This window comes from Rhamphochromis sp. 'chilingali' (genome assembly GCF_963969265.1).
Source record: "Rhamphochromis sp. 'chilingali' genome assembly, chromosome: 2".
NCBI classification, from domain to species: domain Eukaryota; kingdom Metazoa; phylum Chordata; class Actinopteri; order Cichliformes; family Cichlidae; genus Rhamphochromis; species Rhamphochromis sp. 'chilingali'.
The window spans coordinates 55,347,638-55,370,358 of NC_137930.1; the positions used below are offsets into that span (position 1 = coordinate 55,347,638).

Here is a 22,721-nt window from a genome sequence, read left to right on the forward strand (position 1 = left end):
TAATCTAAACTAGGAAAATTAAAACAAGATAACTATGACAGAACTGTGAAGCTATGAGACAATATGAAAGCTCTGACATTATGAATGCTGTGACGAGCATGGAGGAAAATAGACATCCTGACAAAGATTGATTGACAACACAAAGACTAAATACACACATGAGGTGATCAGAGAAAGTGGAGACACATGAGGAAACAGCTGACTAGAAAGAAACATAATGACATCACAGGGGAGAGTAAAACTAAACACATTGTACAAAGAAACACAAGACATTTCAACATAAAACAGGAAATATGGAGAGACATAGACATGACACAAACCAGCAGGGAATACTTAACACAGGGGTGATGACATAAAGGGATCTAATAAACAAAGAAGTAAACTAAGTAACCTGGAAGCTACTACCAAAAGAACTAAACATACACAATCAATATCAAAATACATGGAAACTCAAAGCACTGGGTCACACGACCCAGGACCATGACACTGGCTCAGGGGAAGAAGTTTATGCGTTTGGAGGTGTGGGACCTGATTGACCTGAGGCGCCGACCAGAGGACAGCGGGTCAAGCAGGCAGGGTGCAAGGGGTCACCTGTGATAGGTCTGATTTTCCTGAGACAGAACGATCTGGCGATGCCCTTCAGTGGTGGAAAAGTACAGTGAATGATTTTTCGTGGTCCCTGAATAGAAAACATCCAGGCAGTAGGAGAACCCGCTCTCCACTGAGGGGCGGTAGTAGGCCAGTAGCAGCTTCAGGTTGAGTTTGTTCTTCCTCTGGATGCAGAGGAAGTGTGGCCGCTGATGGGCCTTCTGATGGGTCCCAAACTTAAAGTACTAATATCTGAGTTCTTTTGTATGAGGGAGGTTCAGTTTCAGGTTATCAATTCTCAACCTCTGCCCTGTACGCTGTCTCATCAGAGATGAGCCCAATAGCGGTGGTGACATTGGTCTACTTAACGATGACATTGGTTGGGTTGGTGTTCAGTCATAAATATATAGGGCATACAGTAGGGGGCTGAGAATGCAGCCCTACAGGGATATATGAGTAAACTGATGAAAATTAGTTAAAGACATACATTGGTCAATTGTGTATGTAATGTGTAAAACACCCCCGATCAAATTGAGACTTTTCTTTCCTCGGTTTAAAGTTCCTTTCTGTTTGTGAATTTGCAACATTCCCAAGAATGAGCTGCTAGAGATAAAGCTGAAGGAATCAAACTCTGCTGCTTAATGGCTTTTGAGTAGAACATGAATACATGAGCAAGCTCCCGAGTATTGCAGGATGTTTGTCAATGATCTTATCAAATGTAAAGCAGATGGTAGACAAGTTGGCATAAGCTTTGCTTAAAGCATGTCACGTAGATTTCATATTATGTTAGGTGATACCTGCATGGTCATAGTCACTCATGAGATCTTTACTTCCTTGGCAGGTTTGTAAGAAATTTGACATCCCAGTGTCTCATTTTCCCCTTTTCATTTCTGTTTTTAATAAATTATAATTATTGGATCCTTATGAAACAATAGATTTAGAACAGAGGAGCATTTTATTGCTGCCTCTGTTGTCTTGAAATGAAGATATATTCAAGTGCAAACATACTTGTTCAATCAAGAGGAAGGATGTAATAATAAGTTATATGGGATTTGTGAAGGGTGTTGGACAGCCATCCAGCACATGTTTGCCACGACTAGCAATAAATCTTCACGTCTTACACAGGAAGAAGCTGTGAGAAAAAAAAAGTCTGATCTCAATATAAAAGGTAGTCAAGAACCACTCTCTACATTACCCACTCAGGGAACATCAAGTCCACAGTGGCAACAATGAGGGGGAGTTCGGTGGGGTTGTGCTTCCTTGCTTTGACTATAGCCCATGTCACTGAGATCCAAGCCAGATTGGGTAAGACTCAAATAATTTTGGTCTGCTTTTAAACCTCAATTATTTAAATAAATGTATCTTCTTCATTGATGCATATATGAACACAACATTTATAATACTTCCACCAATATTCATCTTTTATTTACGTGAATGTTTCTCCAGTCCGCAACCATGTGAGCAGCATCTGTAGCACATGGGGCAGGGAGCACTTCAAGACGTTCGATGGTGATGTGTACCAGTTTCCTGGCATGTGTGAATACAACCTGGTCTCCGACTGCCATGACACCTTCCCAGAGTTCTCTGTGCACATGAAGAGGAATGAAAACAATGGAAACCCGACAGTCAGTTATGTGGTGGTCACCATCATCGATTTTGCATTTCACCTCAGCAAGGATGTGGTCACTGTAAACGACCTGCCGTAAGTTTAAAAAAAAAAAAGCAACTCTGATAGAATTATGATGACAATGATAATCTTTTATCTCAGATATATATATATATATATATATATATATATATATATATATATATATATATATATATATATATATATATATATATATATAAACAATACATACACACAATCCTAATGACATGAATTAACCACTAAATCATCATCAAGTCTGAAATGGAGTAGGAAGAAATATCCACATGCTTATTAATCTTTGATTGATTGATTGATTGATTGATTGACCATGTTCATCATTACGCACACTTCCCCTCAGCACTTGCATACACTCATAAAAAGCACAGCTGAAGTTCACAGAGTGATTTACTAATGCAAAAGACTTTATTCATTACAGAGATGCTTCTTATATAATGTTAATTATAGATATAAATGAATTATAATTGTCAAAAAGATATTATCTTTCTTCTCAGTGTCAAACTGCCACACTACGAGGCCGGAGTACAAGTGGAAAGAAATGCAGTCTACATCAAGCTCCAGTCCAAAGTTGGCATCATTGTCATGTGGAACCTTGATGATGCAGTCATGGTAAATCCTTAAAATAGACAGATCCAATAGGACATTATTTTAAACACATTTCTTTTATTAATGACTAACAGCCCAACCTCCAGAAATACTTAGCCATACTTTTATATTTTGGTCTGTGTGGCATTTAAATAAATACATTGTCCTCGAGTTGAATTGCCGATTACCTGGTTCACTACAACAATAGTTACAGTGGTTACTATTGTCCTTGCATACATGTAAAGTCCTTAAATGTGGCAACTTTGATGCATTCGTTTCATTTTATTTTGTTATTATTATATATATTATATATTATATATATATACTGTATTAATATCTTAAACATGTCATGTCTGGTTTCTAAAACTTTTTCTAACCCTTTACTCCATATTTAAGGTGGAAATTGATAATGATTACACTAACCGCACTTGTGGACTTTGTGGAGATTTTAACGGTGTTCCAGTTTACAACGAGTTCCTCCTTGATGGTAAAAGCTGTTCATCATTCATTAATTTTTTAAATCTTCAATATGCTGGCTATTGCGTGTCCCTACTAATGTAATTGTATGCAAAAGGTCGGAAAATCAGCCCCATTGAGTTTGGCAACATACATAAAGTCCATCGTCCAAATGATGATTGTGAGGACCCATATGAAGAGGAAGATGTCTCACAGGAAGCTATGAATGTGCCAGAGTCATGCAAAGAGTTTGTGAGTTTTGTTACCTACTTTAGCCAGGTTTAACGAAAGAGATCTGATGTTTTTTTTTGTTTGCATTAAATAATTGTGCATGTGTTTACTGTCGTTTAGCAAAACACCTGTGAAGAGATGCTGCATGCAGAAACCTGGAGCTCCTGTACCAAACTGATTGACCCCGAGCCTTACATTCAGGCCTGTGTGCAGGACATGTGTGGCTGCACCAACCATTCAGATGACTTTTGTGTCTGCAGCACACTCTCTGAGTTCTCTCGACAGTGTTCCCATGCAGGAGGGGAGCCTCCCAACTGGAGGACTTCTGAGTTCTGTGGTAAAGTTTTGTTTTTTCTTTCTTTTTCTTTTTCTTTTTGTATTTTATATATTAAGCGGTAGAGAGAGTACCAAAACACTGAAATCACCTGAGCCAAGTATATGGTGAAATTTGGCAAATGTCAGAAGTAAAATAAGTGCACAAAAAAATCTGCTGTTTTTACACTCAAGTGAAAAACTTCAACAAGTTGATGTTTAGACACTTTGCGTAAATTCCCACTTCCTTCACAGCCAAACAGTGCCCATTCAACATGGTTTATGAAGAGAGTGGATCCCCTTGTGTGGATACCTGCACGCATCAAGACACAAGCTCATTCTGTGAGGACCACAAAATGGACGGCTGCTTCTGTCCTCCTGGTTAGCGCGCTTGTCAAATAAGTTTCTTTCTACACACCTGTTAAAGCTTCTCTTTTCATGGGATGTTACCTTCAAATGCCAACCTTCCATTTCAGGAACCGTGTTCGATGACATTTCCATGAGGGGGTGTATTGCTCAGTCTGAATGCCAGTGCAAGCATGGAAAAATCTATGAATCTGGTGAAGTTTACAGACAGGAGCGAGAGGAATGGTAATGTTCATAATGCAATCAGAATGTAATTTTTAACAATGTGTCTGCATATTTTGTTTTCTTAATGAATTTGGTTTTTGTTTTTTTTCAGCACGTGTTTTGAAGGTAGATGGGCTTGTGAAAGTCTTTCAACACCTTCTACGTGTGCGGTTGAAGAAGGTTCACATGTAACCACCTTTGATGGGAAAGACTTCACCTTCCATGGAGACTGTTACTACACCCTGGCAAAGGTGGAAAGAAAGGTAAATGAGCCTTAGTACAGTACAGTCAAATTTTAGACAATACTGTGTTGGGCACATGTAAGTAAAAATATATTGGATTAGGCTACATTTTTTTTCTTTTGCTTACATTATGTGTATTTCAGGATGATGCAAGCCCTGCGTTTACCATTCTGGTCAAACTGGTACCATGTGCACACCAAGAGTATGACACCTGTCTGAAGACCATCAAAATCCTGCTGAACAATGACAGACACAATGTGAGTTTAATACCGGGCTCGTGCTTTAAATAGATACTGACAGCTGCAACATTTTAATGATCGATTCTGTTTTTATTCAGGTGTTAACATTCACTGCTGATGGCGCAGTAAAGCAGAATATGCAGAGTATCAGTTTGCCGTACTTCTCAGGTTGGTCGGAAAATAAGGAACTTTCGATTTAAGATGTTACTTTCATTTATGCTGAGATGTAAGAACTTAGCCACTGAGCCACTGATACCACTGATTTTTGTGTATCTCTTCATTCACAGGGGATATCAGTATATTCCACGCTTCGTCCTTTCACATCATCCTCCAGACCAGTTTTGGTTTGCAAATTCAGATCCAACATGTGCCTCTCATGCAAGTCTATGTCAGCCTGGAGCAGAGCTACAGAGAAAAGACACGTGGTAAGTTTTACATTAGTCTTAAAGCATTATATCACGAGGGCTAGTATGCATTTATTAAGTAACTATTTATTGCAAGACTTAAAGAATGCTGTCTGTTGAAGATGGTTATATCTGTGCATTTCGAAACAAACTTTGCCATTTGCAGCTTAAACAAATGAAACAACAGCAGATTATGTTGACTTCAGTGATTCATATGTTGTTGTTTTTTTAATTAAACACTGCCAGCAACCTTATTACAACCTTTTGTAAGGTAGCCAAAGAACATAATAGAGAAATTGTGTTGTATGTGACCAGGGATGATCTCAGGATTGTCCCACTCTGAATACCACCCAACTAGCAAGTCATTGAAAATAATTTATTTTCATATACTTTTTTTCTTTAGCATTCTTATTTGCATTTCATGATAATTTCTTCATTAAGAATCTGTAATTTTTAGGTTTATGTGGGAACTACAACATGGTCCTGTCTGATGACATGAACACTCGTCAGGGCATTGTGGAGGGAAGTGCAGCAGCTTTCAGTAACTCCTGGAAGGCTAGCCATATATGCCAAGACAGAGAAGACAGACTCGATGACCCTTGTTCTTTCAGCGTGGAAAATGGTAAACTGGAAAGTGTTTTTGTCCATCAAGTTTATTTCTTATTCCTTATTTTATTGTCCACGTTTATGTTTTTTCTGAACTCCACCTATTTGTTTAGTGGGTTTGGATTAATTAGTAACTATAAATTGGTCATAGGTGTGGATGTGAGTGTGAATGGTTGTCTATCCTCTATGTGTTAGCCCTGTGACACACTGGCAACGTGTCCACGGTGTGTCCAGGGTGTACCCTACCTCCCACCCACCCCGCGACCCTGACAAGGATAAGTGGAAGAGAATGGATGGATGGATGGAAGGAAGTTTATTTCTTTAATTGCTATCATTTTCTTGAAACTTACTTTCCAGGCACTAATTGCAGCATATATAAACAAGCAAGAAATATAAGCAAGAAATGACATTTTTACTCATCTACTTATAGAAAAGTATGCCAATCACTGGTGCGCCTTGCTACGACAGCCAAATAGCACCTTTGCAGAGTGCCATTCTGTAGTGGATCCTGAGATTTACTACAAGGTACAACACAATCTATCTGTGTTTCTTTAACTAAATACAGTGGGACTGTAATACAATAAAAATGTGTTCACTGTTTTCTACAGCGATGTACTTATGCTAGCTGTAACTGTGAGAAGAGCGAGGACTGCCTGTGTGCTGTATTCTCCTCCTACACAAGAGCTTGTGCATCAAAGGGAGTGTTCTTGACAGACTGGAGAGAGAATGTGTGCGGTAAGTGTATCTGAAACAGCTCAGTAATGAAGTTTGATGAGCGTGTTCTTTTTTATTAGTTAGTCCAGAACTATGAGGTAATCATTAGCATATTTTCTGTAAAACAGAAAAATACACCAAGAACTGCCCAGCATCTCAGACCTTCTCTTACAAAAATCAGAGATGCCAGCTGACTTGCAGCTCATTGAGCTTAAAGCAGCAGAGCTGCACCTCTGATTTCTTGCCTGTGGATGGCTGTTCCTGCGCTGAGGGTCACTACCTAGATGACAACGGCATCTGTGTCCCAGTGGCAAAGTGTCCCTGTTACCATAATGAAGTCTACGTAAAGTCAGGCAAGTCCATCAGCACCAACAACGAGCGCTGGTGAGTCACTTCAGGATTTCAAATGAAACATCCTAAACTAAGGATTAAACAGGACCGTAATACATGTAGTATGATGGATTTACACAGACTTGGCTTTTTGTGTTGTATCTTTATAATTCTGGTGACTTTTTCTAGCATATGCACCAACGGAGTTCTTCATTGCCATTCTGGGAGAACCCGCATGTCAAGTCAGTTTTTTTTCTTCTTCAATGAGAGAGTTTTTTTAAGACAAAATATAGTATATTAAAGGAATTTGTACTTTTTTTCCTACAGTTTCTACAGCTTGTCCTTCTCCAAAAGAATACTTCAACTGCTCCACTGCAAGCGCAGGAGTTGTTGGAGTGCAGTGTGCTCGAACTTGTTTAAATCTGGACAATGATGATTGTGTGAGTTGTTTTTGATGCACCTCCAAGTCTGAAAAAACAATATCTGATAAATATTATTTATTTATTTATTTATTTATTTATTATCAATGTGGTCTTTCTATCCTCCCAGGATGCCACAGAGTGTGAATCTGGTTGTCGGTGTCCCAGTGGCCTCCTTGATGATGGTAAAGGTTTCTGTGTGAAAGAAAGTGACTGTCCATGCAAACATGATGGCCATCTCTATGTCTCCGGGACACAAATACCTAATCAGTGCAACACCTGGTAGGATCTTATTTTATTTTTTAGTTATTTTCTAATTAATACTTGTAGAGTAATAAACAGTATGTGATATATATGACATGTTTTTCTCACAGTATTCAAATTGTACTGTATTTACTTTTTTTTTTGATACATTTAGTACCTGCCAAAGTGGAAAATGGACATGCTCTGAGAAAAAATGTCCAGGAACTTGCATTATTTATGGAAGTGGTCACTACACCACATTTGATCAGAAAACATATGCATTTCAAGGACAGTGTGGCTATATTGCTGTAAAGGTAAATAATGTATGCCAGAATCATCCAAAGCACAGCTGTCACCTAAATTGACCTTGTCATGTCCTCATCTAAAGTTTCTCATAAAAATAAACTCTGAACAACTAGGAGTAAAGTCAGTTATGCAACTCTAATTTCCTTTGTAAAAAAAAAAGTTACATGCCATTCACACTGTATATTTTGTTTACCAAATACAATTACTTACTTAGAACTCATAGGTGAAATTGCAAGGAGCAAATGCCTTATATTGTAAATAATATCATTTTTTCTAAGTGCAAAGATTTGAGACACAGTTAAGAATTACCTACACTGTGTCTCCAAAAGTCATTACATAAAGATTCAAAGGCAGTTAGTCAATATATAACATGTAAGTGCATAATCTTGTTCCTGTTATCGTCTACTTTAGCCCCCAAAAAACACAAAGTTTAACCTTTTTTTTCCTTTTTTTTTTTAACAGAACAACTGTGGCAATAAAACGGTGCACAACAGCTTTGGAGTTATCACTGAAAATGTACCTTGTGGCTCTACGGGCACCACCTGCTCTAAAAAAGTCAGAATTCAACTGGGGGTAAGATCACTTATAAACAATATCAAAGCTTTCTTATGCCATCAATAGTAAATCTAAGTAAATATATTTTCAGCATTGCAATTGAACCAACAGAAATTTCCTTTCCTTCATTACAGAGAAATGAAATTAAACTATCAAGGGGAAGAGTTGAAGAGGATGATCTGGGACATGGACCTGAGATCAAGTACAAGATAAGGAATGTTGGCTTGTATGTGGTTGTAGAATCTGAGATTGGGATGGCAGTGATGTGGGATCGCAAAACAGCTGTTCGGATCCTGCTTGAACCAAAGCACAACGTGAGTCACAGTAACTGTTACATTAAATTCTTGCATTAAAGTTTTACTATTTTATTGTACCCTTTTTTGTCTGACCACATACTTGTGGTTTTCAATACCTCATATTGAAAAAATTAACAGAATCATTTCTAAAAAAAGAAAGAAAATTCCTAGGAGCCTAATATATTAATGAAATTATGATAAATGTAAATCACTAAATTATATTTATTAAGATCTCACATTGCTCGATTGACTCTTTTGTTTATTTGCACAGGGAGAGGTGTGTGGCCTGTGTGGTAATTTCGATGGTGATGGACAGAATGACTACACCACTCAGGGTCAGCTGGTGGTGAGCAATCCACTTGAGTTTGCAAACAGCTGGAAAGTGTCTAGCTCTTGTCCAGATGCGGAGGTGAACATTGATCCGTGCGCAGTAACACCCGGTCGACATCAGTGGGCAAAATTGATGTGTAGCATCATAATTGGAGAAACATTTAAAGAATGCCACAAAAAGGTAATGAGAATTTGTAACTTGTTCACATTCACGCAAATCTAAAACAATGCTCTAAAAAAATCATCATCAAATTTGCACCACTGTTCAGGTTAGCCCTTTTCCATTTTATGAAAACTGCGTAAAAGACTCATGTGCCTGCGACACTGGAGGAGACTGTGAATGTTTCTGCACAGCAGTTGCAGCTTACGCTCAGGCTTGCAATGAGCATGATGTTTGCATTGCATGGAGAACTCCAGAGATCTGTCGTGAGTAACAGTTTGTTTTTTGTTTTTTGAGGCTTTAAATTCTTGTGAGCCTGGTGTTTGCAACTACAGAGATCTATATATCAATCTGCTCAGTAAACATACCCCATCATTTTTCGTATTTTTTACTTTATTATTATTAATTAATAAACTTGATCTTTTCTGTATCAAGCTACACTCAATAACCAATAGGGACCAAAGTGGACACGTGCTTTTGCAAGCTTATAAAGCATCTGAAACGGAATTTTCTCATTTTTACAATAGTCAGACAATTAATTAAACCTCTCCGGACAACACATTTCTAAGTGTTAAATGCAAAAGAAAATGGATGTGCAAAGTGATTGTTCCAGAGTCGGTGTTTGGTTTGTGTTAGCTTAAAAAAATCCTGTAATATAACATGTTGGGCTCTATTGAAAAGGATATGCAATTGTAGTGGGATCATTCTTAAATACTGAGTGTAGGTCAAATGTGATTAACGATAATCACAACAAAAATAATATGTGGAAAAGTGAAAGGAAACAAATTTTGCATCTGTAATAAGTAAAGACTTATTACTTATGTAATCTAACATCAAATATACTACAGACAATATTTGCTTTAGTTTATAACACTTGCATATGTAACACATTCACTTCAATTTAAACTCAGTGTATATTATAGTCAGGGTTACTTATTTCCAAAATCAAATAAATAATCTCATTGCAATCTTTTTATTTTAGTGCAATCAGACAGAAATTCCAAAATATTTTCAATAACCTTATTAAATTTTAATGTGAGAGTGGAGTTTGAACTGCATTCACATTATAAATTGAAATTTCATATATTTTAGTCAACATTTTAATCATCTAAGTAAATGGCATAATTTGTATCTTTTTCTCCTAGCTGTCTATTGTGATTACTACAACGACCCATTTATATGCACGTGGCACTATAACCCTTGCCACTCTCCATGCTACAAGACCTGTTTGAATCCAGAAGGTGTATGTTTGAATCCGATACCCACCCTGGAAGGTAGGAGGTTCAGTCGTGTCAGTTTGTATTACCTTGAATCAGATAAATGTGCCATTCAGAAATATTAATTAAGGTTATTATGTGATATCCTTTTATACAGGCTGTTACCCTGTATGCCCAGAAGATAAGCCCATATTTGATGAGAAAAACAAAACATGTGTGGATGTATGTGAGCCAACTACGACAATACCTCCAACTACCACAACTACACCTACTACAACAACTACGACTACACCTACTACAACTACACCTCCTACAACTACAACCACTCCTACTACTACAACTACACCAACACCTCCTACTACAACAACTACGACTACACCTCCTACAACAACAACCACTCCTCCTACAACAACTACACCAACACCTTTTACTACAACAACTACGACTACACCTCCTACAACAACAACCACTCCTACTACTACAACAACACCAACACCCCCTACTACAACAACTACGACTACACCTCCTACAACAACAACCACTCCTCCTACTACAACTACACCCACACCTCCAACTACCACAACTACACCTCCTACAACTACAACCACTCCTACTACTACAACTACACCAACACCTCCTACTACAACAACTACGACTACACCTCCTACAACAACAACCACTCCTCCTACAACAACTACACCAACACATCCTACTACAACAACTACGACTACACCTACTACAACTACTCCTCCTACTACAACTACACTTACACCTCCGACAACCACAAGTACAACTACAGCCACACCTCCTACTACAACAACTACGACTACACCTACTACAACTACTCCTCCTACTACAACTACACCTACACCCCCGACAACCACAAGTACAACCACAATCTCATCGACTACTTGCATTCCAAGTACCACATGTGCGTGGTCAGACTGGTATGATGTGGATGATCCAACGGACAAAAGTGATTGGGAAACATACAAAAACATCACAGATAGCGGTCTTCAAATATGTGAAGATATTCAAGACATTGAGTGTAGAGCGGTACTATACCCGGACAAAACCTTTGATGACTTTGTGACTGAAACTGGCCAAGTTGTTAGTTGTGATCAGGACACTGGTTTAATATGTAGAGTAGAGGATCAGACCAGACCTCCAAGAAAGTGCTATGACTATGAGATAAGGGTATATTGTTGTAAGATATGTTCAACAACCACATCCCCTAGTACCACGACTACATCAACACCTCCGACTACCACAACTACACCTCCTACTACTACAACCACTCCTCCTACAACAACTACAACCACACCTCCGACAACCACAACTACACCTCCTACTACTACAACCACCCCTACTACAACAACTACAACCACACCTCCGACTACCACAACTACACCTTCTACTACTACAACCACACCTCCGACTACCACTACTACAACCACTCCTCCTACAACAACCACAACTACACCTCCTACAACTACAACCACACCTCCTACTACTACAACCACTCCTCCTACAACAACTACAACCACACCTCCGACAACCACAACTACACCTCCTACTACTACAACCACCCCTACTACAACAACTACAACCACACCTCCGACTACCACAACTACACCTTCTACTACTACAACCACACCTCCGACTACCACTACTACAACCACTCCTCCTACAACAACCACAACTACACCTCCTACAACTACAACCACACCTCCGACAACCACAACTACACCTCCTACAACTACAACCACTCCTCCTACAACAACTACAACCACAACTACATCTCCTACTACTACAACCACTCCTCCCACTACAACTACAACCACACCTCCGACAACCACAACTACACCTCCTACTACTACAACCACTCCTCCCACTACAACTACAACCACACCTCCGACAACCACAACTACACCTCCTACTACTACAACCACTCCTCCTACAACAACTACAACCACACCTCCCACTACCACAACTACACCTTCCACTACAACCACACCTCCGACTACCACTACTACAACCACTCCTCCTACAACAACTACAACTACTCCTCCTACAACAACAACCACTCCTCCGACTACCACAACTACACCAACACCTCCTACTACAACAACTACGACTACACCTCCTACAACAACAACCACTCCTCCTACAACTACAACTACTCCTCCTACAACTACAACTACTCCTCCTACAACAACTACGACTACACCTCCGACAACCACAAGTACAACTACAGCCACACCTTCAACTACCACAAGTACACCTCCTACTACAACAACTACGACTACACCTACTACAACTACTCCTCCTACTACAACTACACCTACACCTCCGACTACCACAAGTACAACTACACCTTCTACAACTACTCCTCCTACAACAACAACCACTCCTCCGACTACCACAACTACACCAACACCTCCTACTACAACAACTACGACTACACCTCCTACAACTACAACTACTCCTCCTACAACAACAACCACTCCGCCTACAACAACTACACCAACACCTCCTACTACAACAACTACAACAACACCTCCTACTACAACAACTACAACTACACCTCCTACAACTACTCCTCCTACAACAACAACCACTCCTCCGACTACCACAACTACACCAACACCCCCTACTACAACAACTACGACTACACCTCCTACAACAACAACCACTCCTCCTACAACTACAACTACTCCTCCTACAACTACAACAACCACTCCTACTACAACAACTACGACTACACCTCCGACAACCACAAGTACAACTACAGCCACACCTTCAACTACCACAAGTACACCTCCTACTACAACAACTACGACTACACCTACTACAACTACTCCTCCTACTACAACTACACCTACACCTCCGACTACCACAAGTACAACCACAATCTCATCGACTACTTGCATTCCAAGTACCACATGTGCGTGGTCAGACTGGTATGATGTGGATGATCCAACGGACAAAAGTGATTGGGAAACATACAAAAACATCACAGATAGCGGTCTTCAAATATGTGAAGATATTCAAGACATTGAGTGTAGAGCGGTACTATACCCGGACAAAACCTTTGATGACTTTGTGACTGAAACTGGCCAAGTTGTTAGTTGTGATCAGGACACTGGTTTAATATGTAGAGTAGAGGATCAGACCAGACCTCCAAGAAAGTGCTATGACTATGAGATAAGGGTATATTGTTGTAAGATATGTTCAACAACCACATCCCCTAGTACCACGACTACATCAACACCTCCGACTACCACAACTACACCTCCCACTACAACTACAACTACACCTCCGACAACCACAACTACACCTCCTACTACAACAACTACGACTACACCTCCTACTACAACTACGACTACACCTCCTACAACAACCACTCCTCCTACTACAACTACAACCACACCTCCGACTACCACAACTACACCTCCCACTACAACAACTACACCTCCTACAACTACAACCACTCCTCCTACAACAACTACAACCACACCTCCGACTACCACAACTACACCTCCCACTACAACAACTACACCTCCTACTACTACAACCACTCCTCCTACTACAACTACACCAACGCCTCCAACTACCACAACTACACCTCCTACTACAACAACTACGACTACACCTCCTACAACTACAACTACTCCTTCTACAACAACAACCACTCCTCCTACAACAACCACAACCACACCTCCTACAACTACAACTACTCCTCCTACTACAACTACACCTCCTACAACTACAACCACTCCTACTACTACAACTACAACTACTCCTCCTACTACAACTACACCAACACCTCCGACTACAACAACTACGACTACACCTCCTACAACAACAACCACTCCTCCTACAACAACTACACCAACACCTCCTACTACAACTACCACAACTACACCTCCTACCACAACTACTACACCAACACCTCCTACAACAACAACCACTCCTCCTACAACAACCACAACTACTTCTCCTACTACAACAACTACGACTACACCTCCTACAACAACAACCACTCCTCCTACTACAACTACACCTCCTACAACTACAACCACTCCTACCACTACAACTACACCAACACCTCCTACTACAACAACTACGACTACACCTCCTACAACAACAACCACTCCTCCTACTACAACTACACCAACGCCTCCAACTACCACAACTACACCTCCTACTACAACAAGTACAACTACACCTCCTACTACAACAACCACAACTACACCTCCTACTACAACAACTACAACCACTCCTCCTACAACTACAACTACAACCACACCTCCTACAACTACAACTACTTCTCCTACTACGACAACTACACCTCCTACAACTACAACCACTCCTCCTACAACAACTACAACCACACCTCCGACTACCACAACTACACCTCCCACTACAACAACTACACCTCCTACTACTACAACCACTCCTCCTACTACAACTACACCAACGCCTCCAACTACCACAACTACACCTCCTACTACAACAACTACGACTACACCTCCTACAACTACAACTACTCCTTCTACAACAACAACCACTCCTCCTACAACAACCACAACCACACCTCCTACAACTACAACTACTCCTCCTACTACAACTACACCTCCTACAACTACAACCACTCCTACTACTACAACTACACCAACACCTCCTACTACAACAACTACGACTACACCTCCTACAACAACAACAACGACTCCTACTACTACAACTACACCAACACCCCCTACTACAACAACTACGACTACACCTCCTACAACAACAACCACTCCTCCTACTACAACTACACCAACGCCTCCAACTACCACAACTACACCTCCTACAACTACAACTACTCCTCCTACTACAACTACACCTCCTACAACTACAACCACTCCTACCACTACAACTACACCAACACCTCCTACTACAACAACTACGACTACACCTCCTACAACAACAACCACTCCTCCTACTACAACTACAACAACGACTCCTACTACTGCAACTACACCAACACCCCCTACTACAACAACTACGACTACACCTCCTACAACAACAACCACTCCTCCTACTACAACTACACCAACGCCTCCAACTACCACAAGTACACCTCCTACTACGACAACTACAACCTCACCTCCGACAACAACTACAACAACACCTCCTACTACGACAACTACAACTACACCTCCTACTACTACAACTACTCCTCCTACTACAACTACACCTCCTACAACTACAACCACTCCTACTACTACAACTACACCAACACCTCCTACTACAACAACTACGACTACACCTCCTACAACAACAACCACTCCTCCGACAACAACTACACCAACACCTCCTACTACTACAACTACGACTACACCTCCTACAACAACAACCACTCCTCCTACTACAACTACACCAACACCTCCAACTACCACAGCTACACCTCCTACTACAACATCTACAGCCACACCTCCTACTACAACTCCTCCACCAGACTGCCCTGATTGGGGTGTCTCAGTAAGACCCATTACACATAAAAAAAAAATTTCAATAACTTTGTATTTAATGAGATTTTGACTGTTTTCACTTTTCCAGTAATTAACTTATAGGTTATACCTTAATGAACTCATAGGTATTTGGCAAAAAAACATCTTAAAGTACCTTTACTATTTTTATTTGTGCTATTTTCTTCAAGCAAAATGAGACCTTCTATTTGTGCAACTGCACCATGGCCAGATGCATAGAGAACAACACAATAGAAATTATTCCATATGAATGTCCACCTCTTCAAAACATAACTTGCACGAATGGAAAGAAACCAGTTCTGGTATATGACGAGTACTACTGCTGTCAATATTATACTTGCGACTGTAAGTTATTTTGTGAGTAAAAAACATTTGTTCCATTCATGTTTTTTCCCCTCCATTAAATTTTTTTTCTTTCTTTTAAGGTGTATGTGAAGGGTGGGGAGATCCACATTACATCACATTTGATGGACTTTACTACAGTTATCAAGGAAACTGTACTTATGTTTTGATGAAAGAGATCTTACCGATACATAACCTGGAGATTTATATTGACAATGTCTTTTGTGATCCAACTGAAGATGTTTCTTGTCCACGATCGATAACAGTATCATATGTATCACAAGTCATCACACTCATTAATCATAATCTTATTGGAGCTGCACAGTTGGAGGTAACTTTATGCATATATGATTGCCAATATTTTATTGTATTTTTCTGCAAAATAACCAAGATAGATTATTTCATAGTATATTTTTACATATGGTGCAATTATTCTTTTGTAGGCACTGAAAAATGGAGAAAGTTTGAACCTACCTTATTCTCAACAAGGTGTTAAGATCATGAATTCAGGTATTAACCTGATTTTAGAGATTCCTCGTCTAAAAGTGGTTGTTACATTTGGAATAACTGGCTTCAGTGTAACCCTTCCATTCCAGTACTTTGGCAAAAACACACAGGGACATTGTGGTGAGAATGTTCACTAAAATGGCCATATTTCTTAACCCTTACTTTGAGGTTGTACTGCAATATTAACTGTTTAATTACTATTGTCAGGAACATGCAACAATAATCAGGCTGATGACTGCATGTTGCCTGGAGGTAAGCTGGTGGAAAGCTGTGCAGTGATGGCTGACTATTGGCCTGTTGAAGACCTTTACCAGCCCAACTGCCCAACACCACCCGCACTACCTACCAGTGCACCTGAACCACCACCTACCTTAGCTCCATGCAAACCAGACTCCATGTGTGACCTACTTAAAACTAGGTAAGCATGATCTGATCTGTCCCAAAAGTTTATTCCTGTACTATTAACAGTTTGCACTTAAAACAAAATACATTAATTTTTGTGTCTTTTGTTAAAACAGTCTCTTTGCAGAGTGCCATCCATTTGTCTCTCCAGAAAATTTCTACAGAGGTTGTGTTTTTGATAGCTGTCACGTTTCAAATCCAACAGTGGAGTGCACAAGTTTACAGACTTATGCTGCAGCCTGTGCTCAGGCTGGAGTTTGCATTTACTGGAGGAACCACACCACACTGTGCAGTAAGCAACCCCTCATCATTTTGTAAATGTTTTGAAATGGTTGGAATCACAAGTGACACTTTGCCAGCATGTATATAAAAATCAAAGCACAAAACAATGAAGTTCTTTTCTTCATCATCAGCTGGTGAATGCCCATTAGGCAAAGTTTACAAGCCTTGTGGTCCTGCAGAACAGCCAACCTGTCAAGACGAGTAAGTTTCTGCAAAACTATGCAAAAACATTTCTAGGCACTATGATAATAACAAAATGTGGCAAAATATAAATGGTTACAGTGGCAATAAGTAAAAGTGACACTGTCTATCAACTTAACTGAATGAATTTAACTGCTGTTCCAACGTAACTTATTTTACAGTCCAAGTGGACCAACTATGAACTACACTACTGAGGGCTGCTTTTGTCCTGATGGAATGAAACTCTTCAACCAGGAGTCTGGAATATGTGTTGAAAAATGTGGTAATTACTTTTTGTAATATTTTCAGTTTACTACTACTGACCTAAGTATATGATATAGTTTTAGTGACTTTTTTATTTTCCAACAGGATGTCTTGATCCTGAGGGCATTCCTCGTGAGGTGATCTTCTTCTTCCTCTTTTTTTTTTCTTTTTTTTCAGAAATTCTTTTCTTTATTGTTTCCTTACAGGAGAAAATAATATAAGTTGTGGTTTATTCTTTCAGTTCAATGAAAGATTTGAGTACAAATGCCAGGACTGCATCTGTGAAGAATCTACGAAGACTGTGACTTGCAAGCCTAAGGTGTGCCCTCCACCGTCAGCCACTACAGACTGCTCTGCTCCTGGGTTTGTCCTTGTCAACCAGACCAGTCCATCAGACCCCTGCTGTTCTACCTATGTTTGTCGTAAGACATATAGTATCAAAGCACTTTAAATTTTTCCAGAATGTTATTTGATTTTGGCAGTATCTCACTGTGCCACCATCTCTGCAGAATGTCAACCTAACACCTGCCCAGTCACCAATATGAATTGTCCAATTGGATATAAGCCAGTTGTCAGTGTCCCTAACGGAAAATGCTGTGCAGAACATACATGTGGTAATCTCATTCAAACAGTCTGAATCTATCTATCTATCTATCTATCTATCTATCTATCTATCTATCTATCTATCTATCTATCTATCTATCTATCTATCTATCTATCTATCTATCTATCTATCTATCTATCTATCTATCTATCTATCTATCTATCTATCTATCTATCTATCTGTGTGTGTGTGTGTGTACTTTCATGCAATTCACCTCGTCTTTGTCCAACTCTTTCCTAGAACCTAAAAGAGTTTGTGTACACAGAGAAACTGAATATCAGGTAAATAAGAAGCAGATGACTTGTCATTTCTCACCTTTTTACCTTTAATGATGGAATAATTATGTATGACCTTTTCTCTTTATTTGTCAGCCTGGTTCTTCAGTTCCTGTGATTGCATGTCAGGATTGTACCTGTGCCAATCAGATTGACCCCAAATCTGGTCTATTAAAAATAATTTGTGTGTTTCAACAATGCAAAGAACACTGTGAACTGGTAAGAGACAATAAAACCGTCATCTTCACTTACACCATACATCCCAGTTTGTTTTCCTTTGGTGGCTTTAGTGTGTCACTTGCTAGATTGGGCTTCACAAGCTAACGTCGCTCTCGGTGTCTCACAGGGATATGGATATGTGGAAAGTGATTCAGATGAATGCTGCGGGAAGTGTGTACAGAAACACTGTGTTGTCAACATTAATGGAACCAAACACCTTTTGACTGTAAGCTGGTTGTAACTTCATGCGTTAATTCATCTAAGCCAACCCCCAATAAGTGCTTATTTGTGTGTTTAAATAAATACTACTAAGTTTGTGTGGATTTGTGTATACATCTATTTCACTGCTTTCTAGCAAGGAGAAACCTGGTCACCATCGGAGAATAAGTGTGAACATTACACCTGTGTTAAGAATGGTGAGACTTTAACAGCAAGTCATTCACAGACTGTCTGCCCACCCTTCCAAGAGAGCAACTGTCAACCTGTAAGTATGCTTTTAAAAAATAATCTTGATTGATTGACTGTATCTGTCTGAAATGAAATGAAACAAATTGTGTTAATGTTGTATATTTTCCTTGTTAGGAAACAATTCAAACTGCAGCAAATGGCTGTTGCAAAATTTGTGAGTATAACATTTTGATATATAATATTTTAATCAGAGGCAGCACAGTGGCGTGGTGGTTAACATTGTTGCCTCACAGCAGGAAGGGACTTGTTTTGAATCCAGCAGCTAGCCAGGGTCTTTCTGTGTGTAGTTTGCATGTTCCCCTAATGTCTGCATGGGTTCTCTCCGGGTACTGTGTCTTCCTCCAATAGTCCAAAGACATGCACTTAGTGGAGTTAGGTTAACTGTTGATTCTAAATTCCACATAGGTGTGAATTTAACTGTGAATTGCTGTTTGTCGGTGTTAGCCCTATGATGGCGTCGACAGAGTGTCGACCTGTCCAGGATGTACCTGCCTTTCAGCCTATGACATCTGGATAAGCGGAACAGTATGGATGGATGGATTTACATTAAATAGAAATAAAAGAAACTAACTCAACATCTTTTTTTGTAAAAGGTGTGGAGAAGGAGAAGGGATGCAAGTTAATGTCCATGAAAACCCATATTACATTCAGCGGTTGTCAGTCCTCCCAGGAGGTAGATATGCCATATTGTGAAGGATCCTGCAACACTTACACCATGTAAGGATAACCTTAATGTTATATGGTTCCCTGGAAAGTTACAAAAAGTGTTATTTTACACTTTGACTATATTAATAATCCTGTCCCCTGCTATCTTTAGGTACTCTGAAGCAGCAGCAGCTATGGAGCATTCCTGCTCATGCTGTAAGGAGATAAACTTCAGCAATCGCACTGTTGACCTGGTCTGCCTGAATGGAGACACGGTCCCCTACACATACATGTATGTGGAACAGTGCGGGTGTACCAAGACGGACTGCACCACAGCTCGACATCATGTTCGCAGGAAGAGAAGCTTCACACTGCTGTGATGAAACAGTCCGTCTCTTCACAGATGTGACATTTAAATGTTTCTTCCCATATTTTCTTAAAAATCATTATATATCTTACAAAGTAATTGGTATTGTAGTTTGAGTATTTATCTGCTGATCAAAATAAAAAAAGAACTTGCAACTCAGTTCATGTCGCATCTCCTCCATCTTCTTTCTTTCTAGTAAAACAAAATCTAAACATTTATTTTGTGTTTACATTTACATCACACAAACCCTAAATGTACTGTCTTATTCTCCACAAAAACATTAAAGTTTAGCGAGCTGTTTTTTTAAATATACAATAAAGTTGGCAGGGTGAAATTTTGAAATAAAAAGACCAGGAGAGTCTGCATTTTGACTGTTCTTGGTGAAGCAGTAATAAGTAAAAATAGGAAAGAGTGGAGATGTGCTTATGGACTGTAGATATAGATACAAAATCACTAAACGCGTGGAGTATTTGAAACGTGGTAGGGGTGAAACAAGCTGTTACAACATTAGTAAGTATAAGAATGAAACAGAAAAGAATTCAGCAATAATGTTGCTCATCGACTTGGATGTGAGTGAAGATTGTTGGCCACATACTGTAGATGTGATTGAGTTACAGATTGTTAAGCTTCAGTGATACAGTTGGTGTTTATTTCAAAGCATGAAAAAAGACGCTAGAATTATGTGAGAGCCAGAGTTTCTATTACTTTGAATTCTGCTTTGACAACATACCAAAGACATGGCTAACTTTGCTATTTTACCACAGCCAGTCCACTTATGTAGTTGGAAACACGAACGCTTTTTGTTTTCAGAATTTAATTAAATGTATTTAAAAAATCTTGGATACAAACATTCTATCACTTCAGTCCTTTATTGATCACATCAGATCAATTTGAAATTATTATTATGAAATTATTCTAGATTTATATACAATTTTTATCTGAAAAAAGACAATATTTTCAGCTTCTTATATTTAATGGCTTCACTGCATGCAGATGAGTGAATAAACTGTAGACTAGTTACAATGATTTAATAGGTAGTAAACATAAAAAAATAAGTGAAGAAGCACTTTAAGATTTGTGCTTTAATTTGTAAATCAATCAAATATAGCAACACACCTCTGCAATGCAAATTAGCATAACTTTTGAATAGGTTACTAAAACAACCAGAATACCTTAATAATCCATAAGCAAATTGTGTAAATAAGGATGATGAATGCTTAAGAAAAACTGAAGTCCGGAATAGTTCATCCTATGTTTAGTGTCTGTTTGGGAGCTTCAGGGTTGTTTGGGGTTTTAGAATAAGCTGAAGCAATTGCAAAGACTTTACAGCTTTCTTTTTTCACATATATATTAGGAGCCAGCAGAGTAGGCCAGTCCATTTAGCAACTTCTACATAATGAACACCCTCTGCTGGGTATACAAGAACACGGCACAAATAACTGTCAGATGCTATAAGATTTCTTTTTCCTTCCATCAGTCCATTTTCTTTGCTGCTTGTTCAACCAGGCTGGAAACCATTCCCAGCCAAAACTGGGTAAAAGCCAGGGGTACACCAGTCCATAACCAGTCTAAAACACAGAAATAGACAACTACACACTCACACGCTCACAACTACAGTCAGTTTAGCATCACCAGTCAATCACATGTCTTTGTACTCTGGGTGGAAACTACAGTGATGTTAGCCAATTTTCAGACTCAGCTTTATTGTCATTCAGCTATTTGTAATGATAACTAGTTTCAGTCTCAGTATATGCAGTATGCTACTAAACACAATGCAGTATAAATAACTAAATGGAAAGCTAAAATAAACACATAACTAAGTGCTGAAATATGTTAATAAATAGTGTTCACACACACACACACACACACACACACACACACACACACACACACACACACACACACACACACACACACACACACACACACACACACACACACACACACACAAACCTGTGTTTAAATGGAGAACTCAGTTAAGTAAATGTTTTGGGGATTTTTGGAGGCTCTAGCTGCTTTCGATGCTCATGTAACCTGTTTCTCATCCAACCACACTAAGCATGAATTGTATTTGCTAAAGTCTGTTTACTCAGTACTTCATCTGGGGTTCTGGAGTACAAACTGAAAATGCCAAGGTAATTTGAATGTTGTCAAACAAAT

At 39.3% G+C, this 22,721-nt stretch overlaps 1 protein-coding gene across 1 annotated transcript; it reads left to right on the forward strand.

Annotated features, from left to right (window-relative positions):
• Window positions 1–480: 480 nt before the first annotated feature.
• On the forward strand, window positions 481–20,574 carry muc2.1 (mucin 2.1; the record flags this gene model as incomplete). Its single annotated transcript, XM_080863099.1, has 43 exons — window positions 481–577; window positions 2,035–2,290; window positions 2,749–2,863; window positions 3,236–3,326; window positions 3,414–3,547; window positions 3,647–3,863; window positions 4,094–4,219; window positions 4,315–4,429; window positions 4,521–4,671; window positions 4,794–4,907; window positions 4,988–5,057; window positions 5,177–5,314; window positions 5,751–5,915; window positions 6,330–6,424; window positions 6,508–6,634; window positions 6,742–6,997; window positions 7,133–7,185; window positions 7,271–7,383; window positions 7,493–7,644; window positions 7,781–7,919; window positions 8,374–8,484; window positions 8,601–8,780; window positions 9,034–9,273; window positions 9,362–9,518; window positions 10,398–10,526; window positions 10,627–15,998; window positions 16,177–16,351; window positions 16,432–16,679; window positions 16,792–16,975; window positions 17,063–17,273; window positions 17,374–17,549; window positions 17,671–17,740; window positions 17,902–18,002; window positions 18,089–18,120; window positions 18,225–18,405; window positions 18,493–18,597; window positions 18,828–18,868; window positions 18,959–19,081; window positions 19,209–19,307; window positions 19,437–19,565; window positions 19,664–19,703; window positions 20,143–20,266; window positions 20,367–20,574. The coding sequence occupies 43 exons, from the start codon at window positions 481–483 to the stop codon at window positions 20,572–20,574; spliced, it is 11,160 nt and encodes a 3,719-aa protein (XP_080719225.1).
• Window positions 20,575–22,721: the final 2,147 nt, after the last annotated feature.